This window comes from Crocodylus siamensis, chromosome 4 (genome assembly GCF_052110815.1).
Source record: "Crocodylus siamensis isolate JL-2025a chromosome 4, ASM5211081v1, whole genome shotgun sequence".
Lineage (NCBI taxonomy): Eukaryota > Metazoa > Chordata > Crocodylia > Crocodylidae > Crocodylus > Crocodylus siamensis.
Genome location: NC_143398.1, coordinates 207,710,992 through 207,726,293, shown reverse-complemented (window position 1 = coordinate 207,726,293; position 15,302 = coordinate 207,710,992). Strand labels below are relative to the sequence as shown.

Genomic DNA, 15,302 nt, shown 5'->3' with positions numbered 1-15,302 from the left:
AAGCTCAGGTACAATGTAGCTATATATTAAGGTATAACTGAAAACATTTAACTAATTAGTCATTAATTAATCAACTTGAAGACATATTGTAATTTTTGTAGTAAATTCTAAAAATCTGCATGCAAGCCTTCAAGTTTGCCAAATTTAAAAATCATTTACAGCTACTTTCTCCCATCTTTAAGAATAAATACTAGCTTAATAAATTTGACATTTCATATAATTGTTTAAGGACTTCAAAGTTTTTTTTACATGCAAAAAATCTAATTTAAAAAGCCATGAAGTTTCATCACTTTTTGATAGATTAACAGTAATAAAGTACAATTACATTCCAAAGTGGCACCACATAAGCACCCCTGACCTGTACTTTCATTACCCCTGACATATACTTCCTTAAAGATCTGTGCTCTCAGAAATGACCAACACTACAGTATTTGGTATGGGTTCAAAATATGCCCAAGACTGTAAAACTCTTTAGAGATTAAGTCAGATTCTACTCAGGCTGCACAATAGGATTGCAAACTATATTCTGCTTACTACTGACATAGAAGATGGGACCTTCCTATGCCAGGTGGCCACAACAGCCCTCCAGTTAAGAGGAAGGAGGACCCAGGAAACTATAGGCCAGTTAGTCTTACTTTGATCCTAGGCAAGCTGTTCGAGAAAATTATGGCACACATCCATGAGGGGCCAGCAGGGGATTTCATGCTTAGGGGCAACCAACACGGGTTTATCAGTGGCAGGTCCTGTCAGACCAACCTGGTGGCCTTCTATGATCAGATCACCAGATCATTAGATGCAGGGGTAGCAGTGGACATAGTCTTCCTGGACTTCCAGAAGGCATTCGACACTGTCTCTCACCCCGTTCTCATTAAGAAACTGGGGGGCTGTGGTGTCGATGCCCACATAGTCAATTGGGTCGCCAACGGGCTGGAGGGCCGCACCCAGAGAGTGGTGGTGGATGGGTCCTTCTCAACCTGGAGGGATGTGGGCAGTGGGGTTCCGCAGGGCTCAGTCCTCGGGCCCGCACTGTTCAACATCTTCATCAGGGATTTGGATGAGGGGGTAAAAAGTACCCTGTTCAAATTTGCTGATGACACCAAGATGTGGGGGGATGTGGGCACACTAGAAGGAAACAACAGGCTTCAATCAGACCTAGACAGGCTACAAGGGTGGACGGCTGTGAATAGGATGGGATTCAACACAGATAAGTGCAAGGTGATGTACCTGGGGAGGAACAACCGGCACCATACCTACAGGTTGGGGAACTCCCCTCTTGTCAGCACAGAGGCAGAAAAGGATCTTAGAGACATCATTGACTCCAAGATGAACATGGGCCGGCAGTGTGGGGATGCAGTCAGAAAGGCCAACCGTACTTTGTCATGCATCCACAGATGCATCTCAAGCAGGTCCAAAGAGGTGTTCCTCCCCCTCTATGCAGCACTGGTTAGGCTGCAACTGGAGTACTGCGTCCAGTTCTGGGCGTCGCACTTCAAGAGATGTGGACAGCATGGAGAGGGTCCGGAGGAGGACCACTCACATGATCAGGGGACAGCAGGGCAGGAGCCTGTGAGGAGAGGCTATGGGACCTGAACCTGTTCAGCCTCCACAAGAGAAGGCTGAGAGGGGATCTAGTGGCCTGTTATAAATTAGTCAGGGGGGATCAGCGGGCATTGGGGGAGTCACTGTTCCCCCAAGCACTGCCAGGAGTGACCGGGAATAATAGTCACAAGCTGGCAGAGGGCAGGTTTAGGCTAAATATCAGGAAGCACTCCTTTATGGTCAGGGCGGCTAGGATCTGGAACCAACTTCCAAGAAAGGTGGTCCTGGCTCCTACCCTGGGGGTGTTTAAGAGGAGGTTGGATGAACATCTTGCTGGGGTTGTTTGACCCCAGTATTATTATTTCCTGCCATGGCGGGGAGTCGAACTAGATAATCTACTCAGGTCCCTTCCGACCCTAGCCACTATGAAACTATGAAAACAAACGTACTGCTAATTGCATAAAATTTGTTCAGAAGTATAAGAGACGCACATGATAACCTTCAAAAAGTAGCTCTGTCACTGTGGAGCTAAGTATACATTACCAAGCTTGTTCAATAAGAGAGGCAAAGGAAGACCAAACAAACAACCCAAGCATACCATCTCCTAGTTCTCTGCTACTTTGAATCCTTAAAAACTCATTCTCTAAAGAGAAATGCCAGAAACATAAGCAGTGCAATGAACCAGAATTCAATTTACATAACGTTAAAAATTATAGATGCTTTCTAATGGTAATTACTTTCATTGGAGGATATTTGTGGTAAGGTGCAGCTCCTGTTGCTAATTCAATGGCAGTTATTCCAAAACTCCACATATCGGCCTTGAAGTCATAACCTCTCACCTAACGCAAGGCAAAAAAAAAAAGTTTTAATGTAACATTACATGTTCTAGAAATCATCACAAAAATCAATTAATAAATGATGAGGATACCTGCTCCATGACTTCAGGTGCCATCCAACACGGGGTACCAACAAACGTTTTTCTTACTTTGTTACGAGTAACATCACCTCCTGTTGCTAAAAAAGCACTAACACCAAAATCTGGAAGAAAAGGTGGGGTGGGGGCAGGGGTTGTGGGGGGAGAGAAGAGGAAAGGCCAAATGAATTATGAACTACCGGTGCCGAAACAGAACAATTTTTTTTTTTAATTAGTCCAGTCATTGAGTTTTAAATTCAGTTGCAAAGTTGACCTTTTCACTGCTTCTGAAACTCTGTAGACATGTAATGTAGCAATGTCACCTTCATAAAATACCTGCTTTTAACCAGATAGTTTCCAAAATGTAAGGCAACCTAGAAATGCAGAATGGAGTCAGTGGCCTGGCTAGGCTGGTAAGGTATGCACTCAACATGTGGACCAGCCTTGTTTACACTTTGAGCTTTATCTTAGAATGCCCTTTTCTGCTGCAGGAATAGAAAACCTAGGTAAAACTACTGTCACTGAAGCAGATTTCCAAATAAGCACCTTCCATATCAGACTTCCTCAGTATGCTGAATAAGATTTGATGAGGAGAATATTTAGATCTATTACCATCTGTACTCCAAAGGAACTAGATCTACAAAAGGATCATTGTACACCAAATGAAATTTGCACTTGCTTTCCACCATTTTCTATTTCTAATTTTTTAATCTTTTCTGGATTTGCTTATTTTCTAGAATTTCTTCTCAATTTTGATAATTCCCCACTTCCCTCCTGCTTCTTGGGGTCTGGGCCCTCTCCCCCCACCCCACCGCAGCAGCATGGGGAGGGGAGGAACAGGCCCAGGCCCGATGCAGAAGACCAGACCTGAGGGTGGGGAGTAGCAGGCACACCACGGCGGGGGGGAGGGAGGGGATCTGTGGGCCTGGGACCACCTGGAGGCAGCAAAGGGATGAAAGAAGAGGGCTTAGGGCCGATCTAGGGGAGGTAGGGTAGGGTAGGAAAGGAGTGGACCCGGGCCCAAGGTGAGGGAGGAGGCCTGCTCCTCCTCTCTCCCCGCTGCTGCCGTGTCAGGCCAGGCCTGCTGTCCCCCACCACCGGGCTGGCATCTCCCCACACCCTCACATCAGTAAGGCCCACTCCTCCCCTCCTCCCACTGTCACATTGGCCCGGGTCCACTCTTTCCCCGTTCCTGCCGGTGTGGCACACCCGCTCCTCCCCCTCCCTCCCGCTGTGTCGGCCCTGCAGGTGGCAACTATGGAAGGGGGGAGGGGCGGACTGAGGCCAGTGCTGGTGGCCTCATGCCCCCCCCACAGTGTCCTGACCCCACTCTCCCCCTGCGCCACCACTGCCACCACCTCCAAGGAGCAAGGGGGGAGGAGAAGGCCAGCTCTGGTGTCCTCGCCCCCCCACTCCCTCCTGGCCCCCTGCAGGAAGCAGGGCACGCGAAGGCAAGGCCAGCACTGCTGTTCCGTCCGCTCCGTTCCATCCCCATTGTATCCACTCCATTGCCGCCTCCGCTGGCCTCGCCCCTCCGCTCTGTCCCATGTCCCCACCATCATGGCGGTGCTCCGCCACATCGCCACCTCCTGTCTGAATGCTGTATTCACACTGACTGGCTGTTTAATTCAGGCAATCAGAGCATGAATGAAGAGTTATGAACAGACAGAAAAATTAAGGCTTTTATAATATTAGAATACATCTATCTATCTGTCCAGGAACATTTTGAGAACCCAAAGAAACAAGTTAAATCCCAACTGAAAAAGACAATGTGACCAAAACAGGGTTGGGCTCTTGCTCAAAAACCCAACAACTATGGGAAAAACAATGCACTATTTTTTCTACTATACAATCTCCCACCCTCCCCCCCCAGAAGCATCTCAGATTTGTTTATTAATCTGTTCAATTTCTTAAATGAATGCAGCATCTGGACACATCTAGTACTCTTGCAATCATAAGACAAGAGCTACTTTAAGTATTTTGCCTCTGTAGAGAAAATAAGAACTTCATGCTGCTGGACTGCAAGATATTAATAAGTGTTCTGTACTTTAGTTATAGTTTCATAGTTTCTAGGGTCGGAAGGGAGCTGAGCAGATCATCCAGTCCAACCCCCTGCCATGGCAGGAAATAATACTGGGGTCAAACGACCCCAGCAAGATGTGCATCTAACCTCCTCTTAAAGACCCCCAGGGTAGGAGCCTGCACCACTTCTCTTGGAAGTTGGTTCCAGACCCTAGCCGCCCTGACCATGAAGTAGCGCCTCCTGATATCTAACTTAAACCTACCCTCTGCCAGCTTGTGACCGTTATTCCTGGTCACTCCTGGCGGTGCTTGGGGGAGCAGTGACTCCCCCAATGCCTGCTGATCCCCCCTGACTAGTTTATAACAGGCCACTAGATCCCCCATCAGCCTTCTCTTTTGGAGGCTGAACAGGTTCAGGTCCCATAGCCTCGCCTCAGAGGCCCTGCCCTGTTGTCCCCATATCGTACGAGTGGCCCTCCTCTGGACCCTCTCCATGCTGTTGACATCCCTCTTGAAGTGCGATGCCCAGAACTGGATGCAGTACTCCAACTGCAGCCTGACCAGTGCCACATAGAGGGGGAGGATCACCTCTTTGGACCTGCTCGAGATGCATCTGTGGATGCATGACAAGGTACGGTTGGCCTTCCTAACTGCCTCCCCACATTGCCGGCCCATGTTCATCTTGGAGTCAATTATGACCCCAAGATCCTTTTCCGCCTCTGTGCTGACAAGAGGGGAGTTCCCCAACCTGTAGGTATGGTGCCGGTTGTTCCTCCCAAGGTGCATCACCTTGCACTTCTCTGTGTTGAAACCCATCCTATTCTCGTCCGCCCACCCTTGTAACCTGTCGAGGTCTGATTGAAGCCTGTTGCATCCTTCCAGTGTGCCCACATCCCCCATCTTAGTGTCACCAGTAAATTTAAACAGGGTGCTTTTTACCCCCTCGTCCAAATCCCTGATGAAGATGTTGAACAGCGCAGGCCCGAGGACCGAGCCCTGCGGAACCCCACTGCCCACGTCCTTCCAGGTTGAGAAGGACCCATCCACTACCACCCTCTGGGTGTGGCCCTCCAGCCAGATGGTGACCCATTTGACTGTGTGGGTGTCTACACCACAGCCCCCCAGTTTCTTAATGAGAACGGGGTGAGAGACAGTGTCGAATGCCTTCCGGAAGTCCAGGAAGACTACGTCCACTGCTACCCCTGCATCTAATGATCTGGTGAGCTGATTGTAAAATGCCACCAGGTTGGTCTGACAGGACCTGCCACTGATGAACCCATGTTGGTTGCCCCTAAGCATGCAGTCTCCTGCTGGCCCCTCCTGGATGTGTGCCAGCATAATTTTTTCAAACAGCTTGCCTAGGATCAAGGTAAGACTAACTGGCCTCTAGTTTCCCAGGTCCTCCTTCCTGCCTTTTTTGAAGATGGGAACCACGTTGGCCCTCTTCCAGTCCTCCAGTACCTCACCAGAGCACCACGAGTGCTCGTAAAGCTGTGCCAGGGGACTTGCAATGACCTCGGCCAGTTCCTTTAGAACTCTAGGGTGGAGATCATCCGGACCAGCTGACTTGAATACGTCCAACCCCTCCAGAAGCTTCCTAAGTAAATCCTCGCTAACCTGTGGCCCAGGTGTGCCTCCCCCAGGGCCCGAGGGGGAGGTGGTTGTTCTGGTCCCCACTTAGGAAGATGGAGGCAAAGAAATCGTTAAACATGTTAGCTTTGCCGTCTGGTGTGACGACCAAATTTCCCAACGCGTCCTGCAAGGGCCCCACATTACCCAGGACCTTCTTTTTACCCCCTACGTATTTAAAAATAGGACTTATTGTCCTTAATCTGGGAAGCTAGTCCCAATTCCATCTCTGCCTTGGCCTTCCTAACTACCCCGCTACATCTCCGAGCAACTACAGAATAGTCCTCCCTGGTGATGACCCCTCCTTTCCATTGGGTGTAAGCCTCCTTTTTAACAAGGAGACATTCCCAGATGCTTTTGGCGAGCCATGGAGGCTTGTGTGCCCTCTTGCTCCCTTTGATCTTCGTTGGGATTACCTTCCTTTGGGCTTGGAGGATCATCTCCTTAAGGAGCAACCACTCTCCTTGGACACCTGGCTCCCCTCCCCTCTGGGACCTCAGCGCTTCTCCAACTATCCTCCTTAGCTCGTTGAACTTCTAAAATCCCTCCTAAAATCTAGGGCCACTGCCTTACTTCATGCCTTTGTCACCTTGCGCTGGATGGTGAATTCCAGCATGCGATGATCGCTGTCGCCCAGGAGGTCGAGCACCTGCAGCCCCCTCACCAGGTCATCACCTGTGGCCAGCACTAGGTCCAACAAGGCGTCTCCCCTGGTGGGGCTGTGCACCTCCTGGGTTAGATGGAGGTCCTGCACTCTGGCCAAGAACCTATGTGAGCGTTCAGACCTGGCCGACTGCTCTTCCCAGCAGATGTCTGGGAAGTTCAGGTCCCCCATGACTACCACATCCTTAGCCTTTACTACCTCTGTGAGCTGACCCAAGAATTCCTGGTCAAGCTCTTCTCCCTGGTTGGGAGGTCTGTAGCAGACTCCCACCGTTAAGTCCCTTTCCCCTCGACTGCCTTGTACTCTAACCCAAAGCACTTCAGAGCGCCCCTCCCCTGTACTCCTTGCTAATTGATGAGGATGTGTATTCTTCCTTAATATAACCCGCTGCTAGTCACCACATGAGGAACTAATATGCCATTTTTCAAGTGAAGTGTTCCAAGGGCTTCCTTCTGCTGCTGCTAAAAATAATCTCCTGTGTAGTCCTTTTTAGGACAGTATTTCTTAAGTTGTCTGGACTGACAATTAACCTGTTAAATGACTGGCATGAATTACTTAACTCAAGAGCTTATTTCCATTTTAACCCAGTATTCTTGGCATGCAGCAGTAAATACTGCACTGTTATTCTTTCACAACAGCTTAACAGTGATACATCTCCATTACTGAAATACAGAATAGACATTTGCAGCCCAAACATTATCAATTGTACATTCGCTGACTTTCTGTGGATGTCTTATGCAGGTACTCTGTCTTGCAGTAAGTAGGAACTATGCTGGGGTGATGTGCACTGAACTAAACAACTGTTCTATTACCAGAGTTTAACTTCTATAATTACGAGATAAAGAGAGAAACCCTAAACAGCTACTGCTGCACATCAGTTGCCTCACAACTCATCCAGCTATGCAGTTGTTATCTCTGACAAGAAGCATGTTGTTTTGTTTCATATAATGCTAAAAGTGCAGGAGTCACTGCTGTATTACTTGCTGATGTTCTAAAATGGCTAACGGCAGTAAATCCGTAACAGAAAAAAGAATAACTATATCATCAATAAGCCAATTCTGTAGATAGCAGTAGAATTAAAATTAAGAGATGGTAATTAAATTTTTACTATTATTTGAATGCACTATTTTTACTATTACTTGAATACATTACATAACAAAATAATGATGCATTAAAAATTGCTCAAGTTTTCTTTGAATGAAATGAGCAATGCAGATGAAAGATGGGTCTAGCTCTTTTATTTCTCCAGGGCTCACTTGTTTCATTCACTACAGGAATATTTAATTTTTTTTATAGATTTTTATTTACACATATATATTTGTATGTCTTTATTGACCTATGTTGTTTTATTATTTATTTTTACCCATGATGACAAATGCAAGAAGACAAACTGCAAAACAATAAACTTCATAATACCTATGCATGTGCTGCCCCATAGGTAAGAATTTCTTGTTTTAACAGATATGAAGGACTTCCAAGTGCATGTTACATTAGCAGAATATTTTCTGACAAATCATATCTAGTAGATGAACAAAGAACAGGAGGTCATGACAGTTACTCAGTAAAAAGAAGGTTTGTTCTTCTCTCTAGCCCATGTAGATCCCTCAAATACAGGTTGCTTACTCAAGAGACATTTGATTTCCCCTTGGCCTAGCCTAGACCTGTTCTTTTAAACACAGAGAAGTGACAATTCTAAAGCACTTGAACAAAAGGTTACACAAAGAGAAAAAGGTGAAACTGAAGTTGATGACAAATAATGCTATGCAGTAATAGCAGTGCTGTGCACTACAGCTGCCAAGGGAGACCTGTTAACTATGGTATTCAATGGATCTTCTTAAGGATTTTATGAATGGAAAAATAATGAGTCTCAGATGATTCTACATACAGTGAGAGAACCCACTAGTTATAAACTTTTACATGAAATAAAGGTTACTCAAAAGCACCATTTTCTGGAGCAACATAGAACCCCTTGATAACTTCCAGTAAGCCCTGAGTATGGTGTATGGACCAAGTCAATGAGACTTAAGGTCTTCTGTGCCCACCTAATTTCTGATTATGACACCAAGGTCAATGTAAAATAAACAAACAAACAAACATTCAAACACACACATCGTAGCAGAAAGGATGTTTTACTGCTAAATTAGTTACTTACATGCAATCTCATTCTAATCCTGAAAGTTATTCCAAAAACAGCACAGTGATTATGTGATGTGATGTGAACCACTGCCAGTCTCAATTCAGGAGGAAATGCTCAGGTCTATGGTACCTGGGCATTATACCTTTTGAGATGATTTTTTTCCCCCTGGCCTTGGAATTACGTTAAGGAAAAATGACAATGAACATAGTAGATGTCATTGTGACAGGGGGCATGCTCAAAGCCAAGTCTCATGCTGGCCCAACTACCTGTCTCTCTGGGGCAGTCCACCCAGTCTCTCCTGCCACGACTTTGCTGTTCCCATAAACTAGTAGTATAATGTGGGAGACTGCCCACTTCCTGCCCCGATACCAGGGGGCATTATATGCAGCTTCAACCCTTCCCTACACCACAGCCCGTGCCTCATAGATGGCATCCACATGATGTAATTATAACCTACCCCACAACCTGTGCTCCAGGGTCTCACAGGGACTCTCACTCCCTCCCTGGAGCAGCAGGTCATTGTGCTCACCCTTTTGCTCTTTCTTTTGACTCACATATGGCTTCCTTGCTTTAGAGGACTTACTGGGGTCAGGACTTGCACCTAACTCTCTAGCTGAGCCCTCCCCACTCAGCCTCTGGCTCAACTATGGCCTCAGGCATCCAAAGATGTACCTTGGCCTACTCCCCACTCCTGGGGTTCCTACTGTGCCCACTTTAAGACCTCTACACCACACCACACTCTGGGGTCTTCTCATCATCAGCAGCAGCTCCTGGGACTGCCCTTCTGGCCTACTCCCTATTCAACCCCCCTCACGCACAGCCCTTCAGGCCTACTCCCATTCAACCGTACCCTGTGCAGGGCCATCTACATCCCTGCCCTCTCAGGGCCTTCACAACTGCCCTCTCTCTCCAGGGCCACACAACTATCTTCCCCACCAGGGGCCTCTGGGGTCTTCCTCCCCTAAAGGCTCAGCTGTGCCTGGCCCCACTCCTCTCCTGGGGTCTTCCACCCCATAGGGCTCAAGTGGCAGTAGCCATGTCTGGCTCTCAAACCCACCAAATTGTAGGGGCTAGGGGTTAAGGCACCCCAACCCACCTTTCACCAGGTGGTAACTGGCCTGGCATTACCTGGGGGCTCCCGTGGCACCAGAAGCCCCACCAAACCACCCATCCCTGACAGGGTCCAGTTTTAGGTTGTGCCCAGGACCAAGAGCCTCCTGTTCCTACCTACTATATGTCCCATGCAGCTCAGCCAGGCAATGTTTCTGCCTGGGCTGGCAGCAGCACATTGCAGATTTTATATACCAGGTTGTCAAAATGGCTGTCACCATCAGGCACCTAGGTAGCTGCCTGACACTGCCCTTAAAGTGGAAGACACCCAAAGGTGCACTGCCAGAGTCATGCTACCTTGAACTCTAAAACCCATGGTTTTGGGTGCAACCTCCCGATATTAAAATTATTATTACACTTTCACATTTGAAAGAAAAGCACTAAAATCTTGTGTATACTTTACATGACCCACCTACTTTTTCAGGCCAAGTTTAAATCTAACTGAATAATATTAGCTAAAACATTTCTATTAAAAACAGTTTCAGAAGAGGCTTCAAAAGGCACTTGAAGAGGTTAGTTAAATATTCACAGCCACAACAATGAACAAGGAAAGAGCAGTTTGATGAAATTTTCATTCTTGGTTCCACAGAAGGTGAAAGTATTCCTAGATTCCTAAAAGTTGCATGATCTTTCTTTCACACCTTGCAATAAAATTATCACTTCTTATACAGACTAAAAATTCTGTATAATAAACCACATATTTTCCCTACTCTCCAACTGGAATAACAAGGAAGGAACAGTCAGCCAAGTCTGATCGCTCACGTCGGTTCTTAGCCGGAGTGCAGGACCTCCATCTAACCCAGGAGGTGCACAGTCCCACCAGGGGAGACGCCTTGTTGGACCTGGTGCTGGCCACGGGTGATGACCTGGTGAGGGGGCTGCGGGTGATGGGCCACCTGGGAGACAGTGATCATCGCTTGCTGGAATTCACCATCCAGCGTAAGGTGGCAAAGGGCTGCAGCAAGGCAACAGCCCTAGACTTTAGGAGGGCAAAGTTCAACAAGCTAAGGAGGATCGTTGGGGAAGCGCTGAGGACCCAGAGGGGAAGGGAATCAGATGTCGAAGGTGAGTGGTTGCTCCTTAAGGAGACGATCCTCCATGCCCAAAGGGAGGTAATCCCAACAAGGGTCAAAGGGAGCAGGAGGGCACATAAACCCCCATGGCTTACTAAGAGCATCCGGGAATGTCTCCTTGCTAAAAGGGAGGCATATACCCAATGGAGAGATGGGGTCATCACCAAGAAGGACTATGTTACAGTCGCCCGAGGGTGTAGGGGGGCAGTCAGGAGGGCCAAGGCAGAGATGGAGATAGGACTAGCTTCCCGGATTAAGGACAATAAGAAGTCCTTCTTCAAATACATAGGGGGTAAAAAGAGGGTCCCGGGTAATGTGGGGCCCCTGCAGGACACGATGGGCAACTTAGTCATCACGCCAGATGATAAAGCTAACATATTTAACGATTTCTTTGCCTCTGTCTTCCTAAGTAGGGACCAGTTCAGCCACCTCCCTGCTGGGCCCCCCTCGGGCCCCGGGAGAGACACGCCTGGGCCAGGGGTTAGCGAGGAGTTAGTTAGGGTACTTCTGGAGAGGCTGGATGTGTTCAAGTCCACTGGTCCGGACGATCTTCACCCTAGGGTTCTACAGGAACTGGCCGAGGTCATTGCGGGACCCCTGGCGCGGCTCTATGAGCACTCGTGGTGCTCTGGCGAGGTGCCGGAGGACTGGAAGAGGGCCAATGTGGTCCCTATCTTCAAAAAGGGAAAAAAAGAGGACCCGGGAAATTACAGGCCAGTTAGTCTTACCTCAATCCCGGGTAAGCTCTTTGAAAAAATTATCCTGGCACACATCCAGGAGGGCCTTGCGGGGGAATGCATGCTCAGGGGCAACCAACATGGGTTCATCAGTGGCAGGTCTTGTCAGACCAACCTGGTGACCTTTTACGATCAGGTCACCAAATCATTAGACGCAGGGGTTGCTGTGGATGTAGTCTTTCTGGACTTCCGGAAGGCTTTCGACACTGTCTCTCACCCTGTCCTCATCAAAAAGCTGGGAGACTGTGGTGTCGAAGCCCACACGGTCAAATGGGTCGCCAACTGGTTGGAGGGCCGCACCCAGAGGGTGGTAGTGGATGGGTTCTTCTCAACCTGGAAGGACGTGGGCAGTGGGGTTCCGCAGGGCTCGGTCCTTGGGCCCGCACTGTTCAACATCTTCATCAGTGACTTGGATGAGGGGGTAGAAAGCACCCTGTTCAAGTTTGCTGATGATACTAAGATGTGGGGGGATGTGGGTGCACTAGAAGGGTGCAATAGGCTACAAGCTGACCTTGACAGGTTGCAACGGTGGGCGGATGAGAATAGGATGGGGTTTAACACTGATAAGTGCAAGGTGTTGCACATGGGGAGGAAGAACCGGCACCACACTTACAGGTTGGGGAACTCCCCTCTTGCCAGCACGGAGACGGAAAAGGATCTTGGAGTCGTCATTGACTCCACGATGAACATGGGCCGGCAGTGTGGGGAGGCAGTCAAGAAGGCCAACCGTACCCTGTCATGCATCCACAGATGCATCTCGAGCAGGTCCAGGGAGGTGCTCCTCCCCCTCTATGCGGCACTGGTCAGGCCGCAGCTGGAGTACTGCGTCCAGTTCTGGGCGCCACACTTCAAGAGGGACGTGGACGATATGGAAAGAGTTCAGAGGAGGGCCACTCGTATGATCAGGGGTCAGCAGGGCAGGCCTTATGAGGAGAGGCTACGGGACCTGAACCTGTTTAGCCTCCACAAGAGAAGGTTAAGGGGGGACCTTGTGGCCTGCTACAAACTGGTCAGGGGGGATCAGCAGGTATTGGGGGAGTCCCTGTTCCCCCGTGCACTGCCAGGAGTGACCAGGAATAACGGTCACAAGCTGGCGGAGGGTAAGTTTAGATTAGATATTAGGAGGCGCTACTTCACAGTCAGGGCGGCTAGGGCCTAGAACCAGCTTCCAGGGGAAGTGGTGCAGGCTCCTAGCCTGGGGATTTTTAAAAGGAAGTTAGATGAGCACCTTGCCGGGGTCATCTGACCCCGGTGCTCTTTCCTGCCAAGGCAGGGGGTCGGACTAGATGATCTACCTAGGTCCCTTCCGACTCTAGCTACTATGAAACTATGAAACTTATTAGTATGTGCTCCTTACCTCAACTTGGAATTCTGTTCCTTTATGCTTTTCATGGTATTTTTATATTTTCTCTAGGCAGTTCAAGTTTAGAAGGCTGAAATATCGATGAAGTATCAATTATCTCTCTTGCACAGGTCACCAAACTTTACAACCTTATTAGTATTAAATAAGATGTGGAACTGCAATGATTTTAGAAACATTTGGTTACCAATGCAATGTCTAAAGATTTTTATTCCCCACAAGAAGTAAAAAAAAGGAGTTTGTGAACATTAAAAAGAAAGTTCAAAACCATACACAAAGTTATATAGTTCCTTTTATTTTCCCCAAGGTGATTTTGTCCAGAATCCTCTAGATCTGTGACTGGTACTACTTAGTATAGTTCTGGGTTTTTTTGAGGAACCTGCTAGACTGAACCCCTAGACCAGTGGTTCTCAACCTTTTTTCTACAGGGACCCATTTGCAAAGGTTTATGGTCTGTCCCCACCCGCAACCCCCTGGCCCTGCTGGTACACACCCCAGAATCCCCAGGCTCCCCCCCAGGTCATGCTGGTGTGTCTCACTTCCAACCCACAGCCCTTGTCCCCACAGCCTTGACAGTATACCTCACTCCCAGCCCACAGCTCCCAGCCCTGCCAGAGGCCCCCCAGCTGCCCCTGCTTGGGCCAGAGCACAGTGGCTGCAGTAGTTTGGGCTCATGCAGGCAGCAGCGGAGTGCATCCAGCCCGAGCATGAGCCGAAGGGAGGAGGTGAGGCCTGTGGCAACCCTTGCCCTGGGCTGCTGCACCATTCTAGGCAACCTGGTCACAGCCCCTTCTGCCCCCAGAACAGCATCTCCCTGCCACCCTACAAGCAACCAGTGCAGCCTCACAGCTCTCTTCCACCTTGTTCCCCCACTGGAAGGGGCAGGCACCTTCCCACTGCCCCTCTGCCATAGTCCAAGCACTTTCCTGGGATCAGCATTTCTCAACCCATGGCTTGTAATCCTCTGAACTCTTGCAACCCATTTTGGGTCACAACTCATGGGTTGAGAACTAACATCCTTCTAAGTCTAGACACAACTTGTTTTCCAAGTAGTCAACACATATAAGGCCCATATTAGTTAACAGCCTATTATTACACTACTAACAGCAGCACCAGCAGCAGGCTTAGGGTCCCCATGCAGGTGCAGGAGCTGTAAAATTGCCACAAGGAGCACAGCTCAGCCAGCCCATCTTTATCGCCAGAGCTCACTGCCTTGCATGTACAGTCCCCACACTTGTGCGCCACCAGGGGAAGTGGGAGCCAACTCCCTTCCCCAGCTCCTGCTGTGCAAGTCCTGGGACTCCACCCGATAAAGCCCCATTCCCTGCTTCCCCAAGGAGTTTGAGGACCTGCGCGGCAGGGGGTGGGAAAAGCAGACTGCTCTTGCGTGGGGCTTTCCCCCGTGGTGTGCAAGTGCAGGAGCTGCATGTGTGTGGTGGGAAGCCCCAGAGACAGAGGCTGGCTGGCCAAGCTGTGCTTCTTGCTGCAATGCTCAGTGCTGGCCAGAGCCACAAGCTGCTAAGCAGCAGCACCTGCACTAGGCGCCTGAGCAGCCCTGCCTGCCTCTTTTGCTCCTGCCTGTGGGAGCTTGCACGCCATGGGAGGAGTTCCCACCCCCATACACACCCCACAAATGCCACACATCCACACCCTGCCCCCCACAACTCCTCACATGTACAAACCCCCCAAAAATACCGTTGCACCCACACACACAGCCACACCTCCTCAACCCCCCCATACACCTCACTATACACACAAACACACACCCCAAGCACACCTCCCCACATCATATACAAGTCTAAGACTTTATTTTTGAGTTATTATGCAATCACCTCCATATACAGTATGCAAACATAAATCATGACAAAAATATTTTTGGTAATAAAACTAAAATGTTATAGTTGGTGTTTAACTTCAGCGACTTTTGTTTCTTTCTGGTTCTACAATGGCAACCCCCCCCCTCCCCCCCCAAGAAGTATTTCTGGGGGGCAAGGGGAGAGACTTCCAGTGGCCTAAGTCAGGGGTTAGGGGCGGGACTTCTGATCCCAAGATGTCTTGCCTCCTGGTCACCAACTGTCAAGGGTGGGGCTACCCATGCAGCCCTCAATAGCTAACCAA

At 48.9% G+C, this 15,302-nt stretch overlaps 1 protein-coding gene across 4 annotated transcripts in view; it reads right to left on the bottom strand.

Annotated features, from left to right (window-relative positions):
* The window catches only part of STK39 (serine/threonine kinase 39), a 211,941-nt gene that overhangs the window by 135,405 nt on the left and 61,234 nt on the right, over window positions 1-15,302 (bottom strand). For all 4 annotated transcript variants that reach the window (XM_090045551.1, XM_090045548.1, XM_090045549.1 and 1 more), the window contains 2 exons: window positions 2,468-2,577; window positions 2,277-2,378 (listed from right to left, as the gene is read on the bottom strand). In XM_090045551.1, coding sequence (XP_089901677.1) covers window positions 2,277-2,378; window positions 2,468-2,577 — 212 coding nt within the window. The remainder of the gene's footprint in view (window positions 1-2,276; window positions 2,379-2,467; window positions 2,578-15,302) is intronic.